Raw genomic sequence first — 10,554 nt, forward strand, 5'->3', positions numbered from 1 at the left:
TGTTTACCTTCGCTGATAACCAGAGCATGAGTGCACTCGCTATTAAAAGTAACAAATGTAACAGATAAACAGCAGTGCTATTACATGGTGCATATTAATTAAACCACAGCGCCAAATACAGTATCTTAATAAACTTCTAATGAAGATTAGACTTGTCTGACTAAAGGTACATTTTCTGTCTTGGCTGTTGTCAGAATCAAGGCCTCTGTGATTTTTTCACAACTTTTGACATTTGAGGTTTTTGCCATGTGGTGGAGGTGGCAGTAAACAACTAGCCTCATTTCCCTGATAACCTTAGGAGTCATCATGTTAAAGCCTGGCTACCATGGGAAGCGGGAGGTCTAGTGGTTTGTTGTGTTGGGGAAAGGTGTCAGACTCTACGATTTCTGTAATGGGGCAAGTGTGAGATGCACCAGGGCAGCACTATTCTCCCTGTAGCTGTGGTAGAGACGGTCACGGAAGCAGACCAGACAGTGGTTCTTTCCTTGACTGAACTGACAGAAACTGGGATGGCAGTTTCAAATAGTTTTAGGATGGGATTTTCAAATCACCCTACGGGAGTTCAATGTCCAACTCCTAGTAAACTTGGGTACCCTTAGACTCCTTTGAAAACCCCAATCTTAGCTATCTGTTAAATGTTATTGCATGATTTAAAAAAAATTGTATTGCAAAACAAAGGCCATTTGGCTATAAATAACATTACAGGGGCAATTTTCTCTATATTTATGACCTTAGATTTTGTTTTACCATGACCATGCTATTTTTTTATATAACTTGTGATGATAAACCACTAGCCCCTACTTAGAGTATAGTAAGAGTAGCATCTGAAATTAGAATGAAAAATATAAAAATGTCAAGTCCTGCCTATCCTTATTCTTCAGCTGATCAGGACTGAACTGCCACTTCCCCCATAACGTAGCATCATTGCATAGGATGCTTTATTAGTGATATTCACCCTTCCTCTCATGTATTGCACCTTCCTCTAATGTATTGCATTCTCACAGAAGGCCAGCAGAGGGACCATTGATGTATTCTTCTTTGGCAGTTCCTAAATTCCTAGGGTAACCCTGCTTGTTGTTAAGCAGATGCAGACATAGGGAAAAGACAGGCGGAAATGGTGAAGATGATAGGTAACACTGTAGCTCGTGTCTGCAATGACACTGCAACTTTTACTGAAATTAAATAAACAAAATGTATGCTGTAAGATTAGAAAAAGTGGCAACCATCACACAACTCATCCTTTTCTTCTCTTCCTTGCTTTTTGCAGGAATTCACAACACTACAGTTGAATGCTGCATCATCTGGAGACTCTGAAAAGGTGACACTTTTTTTGATTTCGTGTTTGGGCTTTGAACTGTTTGTGTCCTGTCATGAACCCATTTTCAAAAGGAGATGGAATCACAGCAAGAATGTATCAAAACTCACAATTTCCCAGGAAGAACAAACACGAAAAATGCAAACCCGGGAGGGAGGGGGAGATCCCGAGCGGCCGCGGTGTGCAAAACAGCTGATTTGTTCGCTGCGGCTGCTCGGGCTCTCCCCCTCCCTTAAACCTCCCTAGGTTTAAGAGCCTGGGAGCGAGGGGGAGCAGCGGCGCGCGAATCAGCTGTTTCGCGTGCTGCGGGCCGCTCAGGATCTCCCCCTCCCTCCCGGGTTTGAGAGCCTGGGAGGGAGGGGGAGACCCCGAGTGGCCGCAGCGCACGCGCTGCTTCTCCCTCTCCCTCCCTCCCTCCTAGGCTTGAGAGCCTGGGGGGAGGAGGCAGGGCTGGGGATTTGGGGAAGGGGCGGAGTTGAGGCGGGGCCGGGGGTGGGGTAAGAAAAAAACGGGGTGGGGGGAGCGGCCAAAATTGTTTTCGCTTGGGGCGGCAAAAATCCTAGAGCCGGCCCTGCCCTCAGCTAAGCTCTGGAGTGGCAGGGGAGGTAAAAGGGGGGTGAAATTCCCAGCCTGTTCATGCGCCGAACCTGCAGGCTCCACAGCAGCCCCCGGGACACAGGCTTAGCACCCTCTTCACCCCCCAGCCCTGGGTCCTGCCCCCCGGGAGCGTGGGACTGCTCCATCCCCTAGGCACCCTCCTCTGCTGAGCCACCTCTCTGGCCAGGTTCGCTGAAGCCCCTGCAGTCAGGTTCCCTGGGCCCTGGTGCACAATGCATCTTTAGGGCTTAACCCATTCCTGCCTGCACTGTAGCCGGGGGACCAGGAGGCAGCTGGGTTATGTCGGTGGCCAGCAGCAGCCTGGCGGTGTTAGCTGCCTTTTTACACTGTGTGGGCAGAAAGGGACAAGCTGCTTCCAGCCACGAGGGAGAGGGGGGAGTGCAGAAGAGATGAGCTCTGCAAAGACGCGCCAGGTCACCCCTTCACCCCCACTCCTCCTCCCCTGCGGCTGGAAGCAGCTCCTGTCCCTTCCCTCCTGCACAGTGCTGAAAAGCTGCTGCTGGCCACATTCTGGTGTAAATCCTGGCAGAAATCAGGGGGGGGGGCAGAATGTGACCTTATGTGCCCCCCCAGTGTGTTGCCTCGGGAAGACACAGTGCCAAATACCAGGAGAGGCGTCTCCTGGAGGCCCATCCTGGAGTCCCAACCAGGCATGGAGGGCGGAGAGTGCCGGGCAGGGAGGGTCTGGTCGGTTGGTTGATCACCCCTGCTGTGTGAGAGAGGTGCACGGGAGTGTGTGTCACCTCTCCCTGTGTGGGGGGGGGGGTAGGGGTGTGTAGGGGTGTGTGTGTCACCCCTCCCTGTGTGAACCCTAAAGCCTTAAAGGTAAGGTAAATAAAAAGAATCCATCTATGCAGTGTTTCTTTTTAACGGAGGCTCAGTCAACTTGATGTTAATTTGAACGTTTGTATTGCATAGTTCTGATTGATTGCCGTTGAACTCTCTTGAATACGAGTAATTTCACCAGCTGTCCCATATTCAGCATAGGGAAATATGGTCACCCTACCCAGTAGGGTTGGAATGGTGTAAGCAAGGATGGAATTTGACTGACTTATCTATGTGCCATGAGCATCTGACATACAAAGGGCAGAACACACATTGTTAAGCCAGATAGAAAATCTGCAGGAGAAACTCAGAACACGACTTGAAATGTGTATTCATCTCTTACATACACATCTTACACTTTCACTAATAACATATGAGCTCACCTGGGCACTTGTTTGGGCTTGGTTGAGGTCTGCAGTGGGAAACTTGAAATATCTTCTACAGGCAAAAGTAACTTATAAATAACAAAGAATTTTTTTTTCTGCAGTCCCTATTTATCTCTGCAGTTTTGGATGGTGTATTTTTTCCTAAGAGCCCTGAGGAGCTACTGGCTGAAAAAGCAATCAATGCAGTCCCATATATAATAGGGACAAATAACCATGAATTTGGATGGCTACTTCCTAATGTAAGTGATTGTAAGGGCTTTATTTATAGCCCAGTCTGTTAACTCTTTAGAAATATAGGAATTCATGGGCAATGTCATGTTCTTTTTACTGTGCAGATGTTGAAATATCCTGCTTTCACTGAAGGGTTGGACAAAGAAACAGTAACCTCACTGCTACTGAGCTCAGAGTTTTTTACAGTAAGAGACTATTTCAAATTAATTCACATATGATGGGTATAGTCCTAGGTGAGATCTCCCTCCCCAGCTTTCAATACAGTGTGCAAGAATATTTTACACCATACTGCTTTATTGCTGGGCTAGGACTTTCCTCTTGGGAAGAGGTGTAGATCATGGGGGGAGGGAGGGATTCATTCTGGGCTAAAACTTCTGAACAGAGGGCGACATACTGCTGACAGAAACGTGCCAAACAGGCAGAAAGAGAAGAGAAGCACAATCCTGCTCCCTCTTGAGATTAGACACCCCACAAAATCTGCTATAACCTATGCTCTTCTTCCTCCCCCTCCTCCCACATGAGATGGAGTCCCATTCTTTAACAGGGTTTCGATGGGCAGCTGCAGGCCAGAAAGCCCTTGGTAGCATGGCTCCTGCAGGTATTGCATTGTCATGGGGCTGCAGGGAGTTGGGAGGGCCAGGCAGCAGCACAGAGGTGAGGGACTTGAAGAGGGAGTATATCTCCAGTTTATCCCTGAGGTCCACCTACATCCATCAGAGATTTGGGGGTTTCAAACTCTTGGCCTCTGACAGAAAGGAGTGGGGGTAAACCTTGGTTCCCTTCCCCAGTGGGAGAAATCTGTGGAAACTCATGGAATTTCTGCTCGCCTATATAGGTTATTCCCATGTGGAGAAGAATAGGTCCCTATGGAGTATCGTGAACATCAAAAGTTCAAAAATCCTGGGATTGGCCCAAAAATCATCAGATCGTTTTAACAAGAACATAGTCATTTTTGGTCTGTCTTTAATTTTTTGAAATCCCCAGTGTGTGTGGCAGGTACCATGTTGCCACCTCTCCCAAATGCATACAGTGAGGTGATTCTAGCCCCTCCTGCCAGAGCTCTCATTGCTGCCCAATGGCACAGAACTTCCAGCTTCTCTCCAAATCTCACTCTTCTAATTAATTAATTCTGTGGTATGTCGTCGTCCCCCCCCGCAAGCCCCACAGGTACCCATCCCCCCGGCCAGCCGTTAATTTACACATTTCCCTCCCCTGCCCTACATCCATGATCCACCAGCTGCTCAGCACATCTCTGCTCCTTCTGTAGCTTCTGTGAGGTCTTGATCCACTTTTCCCCTTCCTAGGCCTGTGTTGCAGCCAGGGAGGAAGAGGGGAGAGACAGGAGCACAATGATCCATTTTTTACATAAAGGAGGAGGGAACAGAGCCACCCTGAACACCCAGGCTCTTTCCTCCCCCTTCACTCCATTAGCTGCTCACTCTTCTCTCCCAAAAAAACTCCTATTAGCTCCTGAGCAGAGGGAGGGGGAGAGTTCTTCTACCAAATGGTCAAAGCAGCCAATTAGAGGAGGCTTTTTCTGGGGCAGGGCTGGAAATCCCATGATTTTGTCTTGGTGAGACCTCCAGCGGAGACCGAAGTTGCATTGCTCTCAAGGAAGTCACTAGAGCTAGTTTCAGAGTATCAGCTGTGTTAGTCTGTATCCAAAGAACAGGAGTACTTGTGGCACCTTAGAGACTAACAAATTTATTTGAGCATAAGCTTTCGCGGGCTACAGCCCACTTCATCGGATGCATAGAATGGAATATATAGTGAGGAGATATATATACACATACAGAGAACATGAAAAGGTGGGAGTTGCCCTGCCAACTCTAAGAGGCTAATTAATTAAGATGAGCAGTTTACTGCTCTATGCATCCGATGAAGTGGGCTGTAGCCCGCGAAAGCTTATGCTCAAATCAATTTGTTAGTCTCTAAGGTGCCACAAGTACTCATGTTCTTTTTACTAGAGCTAGTGTCACTACTTCTGTTTGTTCATCTGCATTACTGATTGATAACACTTGTGTGGATGTTAATATAGTGGTCTCTGCCCCCTTTGCAGTCCTGCAAACCTCTTCCTCCCAAAGAGAGCACGAGTTGGCAACCTCACAACTTCTAACTCAAAGTTTTGAGTACTTCCCCCACGATGTGGGATTTTCTGTGGGAGGAGGCAACATGGTCCAGTGTTCATAGGGTTAGCTAGTGACTGCTGAAGGGTTCTAGGGAAAATGAAGCTTGCTAAATGTTGCAGTTGTTTCCAATAAATATCATCATAATAACAAGTATCTTTATTGTTCATTCTAGCATGTTCCTGCTGAGTTCACTTATCTATTATCTAATGAATATCTAAGCAATATAGAGGAGCCTATCCAGCTACGAGATAGGCTTTTTGAACTGATGGGAGATGCAGTGTTTGTTGTTCCAGGCATTCAAACAGCTAGATATTGCAGAGGTGAGTTTCCAATTAAGTACATATTTTTTTAAAAAGGTTAAATTCCAGCCTACCAATATCATTGTTCAAAGCCTGACCAGGAAGTAGGTTCCTGTCTATATCCCTGTGTCTGTAATGGATCATCTCAACAGCTTTTCAGCCCCAATCTCCTGCTGTCATGAAACTTTATTTAAAAAAATGCATGGCCATGACTCAGTTTTTAATTGATCCTGAAAGAACCATGTTACCATGAAAGCCAGGAGAGCTGTACACACGGTAGAAGAAATGGTCCCTTACAGGAAGGCTAAAGAGCTGCAGGTTTAGGGGGTTGAGCCCCATTCTTGTTTGCAGGGAAGGAGCAGGCATATACCTCCTGCAATGGGTATGACAGAGTGAAAACCAAAGGAAGTGAATATAGGGGGTTCCTGTTCTTCACATTGTCCTGTCTAAGGGACAATCAAATGCATAGTTTAGTATCAGATGAACTTCTGAACTTTTTCTATTGGCACCAGCTCTATGACTGTCTGGGGCTCATTGTGCTGCAGATGACGATTTTCCATTAATCTTTGGTAACGTATGTTTGCATCTGAATTCCAGTTAGTATTAATAATCAAATAAATAATCAACAAAATGGCTATCATTTTGCCAGCATCTTATCAAAGTAGCTCTTGATTAAAATGTATTGTTCTGTGTGGAATATTATGTGGAATATATTTTTACTACTGGAACTCTTCTTAACTTTGTTTTCTATTAGATTCTGGCAACCTAGTCTACGTTTATCATTTTCATCATCGACCAAGTTCACATGAAGGTGTTAGACCAGACTTTGTAAAAGCGGATCACGGCGACGAAACTGGCTATGTTTTTGGAAAGCCCTTCTTAGCTGGTGATGTCTCTATGCTTGCTAAAGAATTCTTATTAAAGTATCATTATTGTGACATGTGGAACTGTTGTCTAATAATGTTGTGAATACTGAAATGTAACAGTTGTATGAACACTGTATGTTTCTGGGACAGTGAGGTGAAAATATTTTATATTGGATTATTGGAATTTTCTGTATGGCTGCATTGATCAAATTTATATTGGGAGTTGTGGAATGTTTACTATAGGCCTATAATGCTCAAATGTATAGGCGTCAGTCTGTGCATGAAGGCAGCACAATGGCTTCCCAAATAAGAACACCCAAGCACATGCTTGAATGACAACTGGGCAAGTTGTTAGCTTCTAGGACTCTCTGTTCAGTCTCAAAACAAATTGAAAACCTGGTTTTGCCAGAGCTGAAAGTTACCAGATCAAGGGCTATAAACAATTCAAAGGTGACTTGATTCCTTTGAAAGGAGGTGATTAAAAACTGTGCTGTAAGTTCAGGAGTGAGCTCTGACAAGGAAACAAGCTTCAGGCTCTGCTGAAGGAACTAGTCCTACCAGGGTCCTAGTGTGGAAGGCAGTCTGGTACCTCATAAGCTTAGACATGCATATAGTCTGTTTTATTGTTTTTAAAGTATGTTTTCTCCAAAATGCTTTTTGTTCTAATGGTACTTTGTTTTTTTAAAGGAACCTGGTTGGTAATTGATTACCACTGTATTTGCCCCTGCAGGAACAGGACTGTAGAGTCTGAGCCTAGATCAGACCTGCTGAAGCAATCATAATTAGTATCAGGGAACTGCTACCAAGGATCTGATCTCAGAGTTTGAGAATTGCATGATTCCCCCCTTGGCAGGTGATGGCTAAAGGCCTGAGACCTGGGCAGAGAACCAGGAAAGGGGCAGAGGTGCAGTTCGCCCAGTAACTGTGACATTATTATTATTTGAGCCCTATTAGCAGGCTCACTGCTGTAAAAATATAGGAGATGTGATCTTTGTTTCCTGTCTTATAGTAGTGAACTATCGATACTTTTTAATTGGAATCAATTCTGAGTGCACCTATATTAGTATAATCTTTGTGCTGACATTACATTTCATATCTTGCCTTCAGGTGATGCTACAGAAGAAGAGGGTAAACTCAGCAGAACAATTATGAAATACTGGGCTAATTTTGCTCGAAAAGGGTGAGACTTATAATACATTCATTAGGGGTCAGATTTTGTCATTGCTGCTGAAAACACTATGCCAGCACTTTTCTGGTGGGCCCCATATTTCTGCAGAGTTTAAGATTTCATTTCAAAACAAACTAGTTTCAAATTCCTGTGGTTGCAAAGAAAAGGTGCCAAATGTGATCTACTGCAGGACCATCTTACTGAACCTGCAGATAAACAGAAAAATTAGGTCCAAGGGCTTGAGCTATCACACGCATATAAAAAAGCATTAGAGCTGAAACCTAATGAAGAAAATTTAAATGTCAACATTATCTGTTTCACTGCTAATGACAGATCATTTTAGCAGAAACATCCAGAGATTGTGGGGTTGTGAGCAAAGCTTGAATTAACCACTACTGTGTCCTTCCCCCTCCCCAAGTAATCTGACTCTTGACAATTAATGAACGAACACTGTGTTGTGCAGTTTTCATTGCAATGATAGAAAAGTGGCAAGATGATTCTTCACTGTATTTTTTTCTAGAAATCCTAATGATGAAGGTTTGGTGACATGGCCAGCGTATAATGTGGATGAACAATACCTTATAATAGACTTAAAGCAGAAAGCAGCAAAGAAATTGAAAGAGAACAGAGTGGAGTTCTGGACAAAGATCCTGCCTAAAAAGATGGCTGAAGGAAAGAGAGAACACAAAGAGTTATAAAGTTTGAGAAGCATATGGGTTGCTTTTCGTACAGTGAGATAAAACAAGATGACTTCATCTGAATGGGAGGCATTTAATACTCATTTTGTAATTCATTATAATGTAGTTTAATTTTATGTATGAGGCGTTAGAGAAGAACCTGAGCAAAACTGAGTCCCAGGAGGAACTGAGCTGCTGTGTTGCAAACCAGGCAGAAAACAGGCTGACCACTCAGTTTTAAATAGAGTCAGTGATGTTTGCTCACAAAATAACACCGACTAGAGTTGTAGTACAACACTGTGGTAGAGTTTGGCACTGTCAAAAAATTCTACAACAAATAAGTTCAAATACAGTATCATGATAATATATGGTACATGTAACACGTTGCAGATGCTGAGTAGCAGTGTTGTCCTTTATTCCCCCTTTATTTTCTCTCTCAGGAGACATTAGTCCAGGGGTCGGCAACGTTTGGCACGCGGCTCGCCAGGGTAAGCACCCTAGCGGGCCGGGCCAGTTTATTTACCTGCTGACGCGGCAGGTTCGGCCAATCGCGGCCCCCACTGGCCGCGGTTCGCCGTCCCTGGCCAATGGGGGCGGCAGGAAGCCACGACCAGCACATCTCTAGCCCGTGCTGCTTCTCGCTGCCCCCATTGGCCCGGGACGGCGAACCGCGGCGAGTGGGAGCCGCGATCGGCCGAACCTGCCGCGTCAGCAGGTAAATAAACTGGCCCGACCTGCCAGGGTGCTTACCCTGGCGAGCCACGTGCCAAACATTGCCGACCCCTGCATTAGTCACTCATAGGCCTCGCATCTCCTCCCACAGAAGTTATGAGTTTTGCTATTGATTTTAATGCAAGTTCAATATAAGGTGCTGAGGGCTCTCCAGTTCCTTATAATGAAAATATTTGCAGGTGCTCAGCACCTTACAGGATCATGCCTCAAATCCAGACACCTAAGAACATCAGATAGCCCCATGGTCCGTCTACCCCAGTGTCCTGTCTTTCAACAGCGGTCAATGCCAGATGTTTCAGAGGGAATTAACAGAACAAGGCAATTACTGAATGATCTAATCTGTCGTCCAATTCCAGCTTCTGGCACTAAGGCCTTGGCTACACTGGCAATTCACAGCACTGCACTTGCTGCGCTCAGGGGTGTGAAAAAACACCCCCCCTGAGAGCAGCGAGTGCAGCGCTGTAAAGCGCAAGTGTAATCAGTGCCTGCAGCACTGCACGCTCCCTCGCAGTGCTGCAAGCTATTCCCCTCAGAGAGATGGAGTACTTGCAGCTGCCGCGGCAGCGCTGTGAATCCACGAGTGTAGCCAAGGCCTCAGTGGCTCAGGACACCCAGAGCATGGTTTTGCATCCCTGACCATCTTGGCTAATAGCCATTCATGGACCTATCCTCCATGAACTCACCTAATTCTTTTTTGAACCAAGTTATAGTTTTGGCCTTCACAACATCCCCTGGCAATGAGTTCCACAAGCTGACTATGTGTTGTGTGAAAAAGTAATTCCGTATGTTTTCAACCTGCTATTAATTTCATCAGGTGACCCCTGGTTCTTATGTTATGTGAAGGGGTAAATAGCAGTTCCCTGTTCACTTTCTCCGCACCATTCATGATTTTACAGACCTCTATCATATCTTCCCTTAGTCTTCTCTTTTCCAAGATGAACAGTCCCAAGGTTAATAGTTTTTAATCTCGCATTATATGGCAGCTGTTGCATACCCCATAATCAGTTTTGTAGCCCTTCTCTGTACCTTTTCCAATTCTAATCTATCTTTTTTGCGATAGGGTGACCAGAACAGCCTGCAGTATTCAAGGTGTAGGTATACCATCACTTTATATAGTGCCATTATGATATTTTCTGTCTTATTACTTCTCCCTTTCCTAATGGTTCCTAATATTGTCAGCTTTCTTGACTGCTGCTGCACATCAAGCAGATGTTTTCAGAGAACTATCCACAATGACTCCAAGATCTCTTTCGTGATGGGTAACAGCTAATTTAGGCCCCATCATTTTGTATGTATAGTTGGGATTAT

The 10,554-nt window shown here is 45.2% G+C and overlaps 1 protein-coding gene across 2 annotated transcripts in view; it reads left to right on the forward strand.

Annotated features, from left to right (window-relative positions):
- Nucleotides 1-8,903, forward strand: part of LOC128848538 (fatty acyl-CoA hydrolase precursor, medium chain-like) — a 21,518-nt gene extending 12,615 nt beyond the window's left edge. For both annotated transcript variants that reach the window (XM_054048499.1, XM_054048498.1), the window contains 7 exons: nucleotides 1,268-1,318; nucleotides 3,246-3,383; nucleotides 3,480-3,560; nucleotides 5,677-5,824; nucleotides 6,558-6,689; nucleotides 7,777-7,849; nucleotides 8,358-8,903. In XM_054048499.1, the coding sequence (XP_053904474.1) occupies nucleotides 1,268-1,318; nucleotides 3,246-3,383; nucleotides 3,480-3,560; nucleotides 5,677-5,824; nucleotides 6,558-6,689; nucleotides 7,777-7,849; nucleotides 8,358-8,535 (801 nt within the window). In that variant the 3' untranslated portion in view covers nucleotides 8,536-8,903. The remainder of the gene's footprint in view (nucleotides 1-1,267; nucleotides 1,319-3,245; nucleotides 3,384-3,479; nucleotides 3,561-5,676; nucleotides 5,825-6,557; nucleotides 6,690-7,776; nucleotides 7,850-8,357) is intronic.
- Nucleotides 8,904-10,554: the final 1,651 nt, after the last annotated feature.

This window comes from Malaclemys terrapin, chromosome 14 (assembly GCF_027887155.1).
Source record: "Malaclemys terrapin pileata isolate rMalTer1 chromosome 14, rMalTer1.hap1, whole genome shotgun sequence".
NCBI classification, from domain to species: Eukaryota; Metazoa; Chordata; order Testudines; family Emydidae; genus Malaclemys; species Malaclemys terrapin.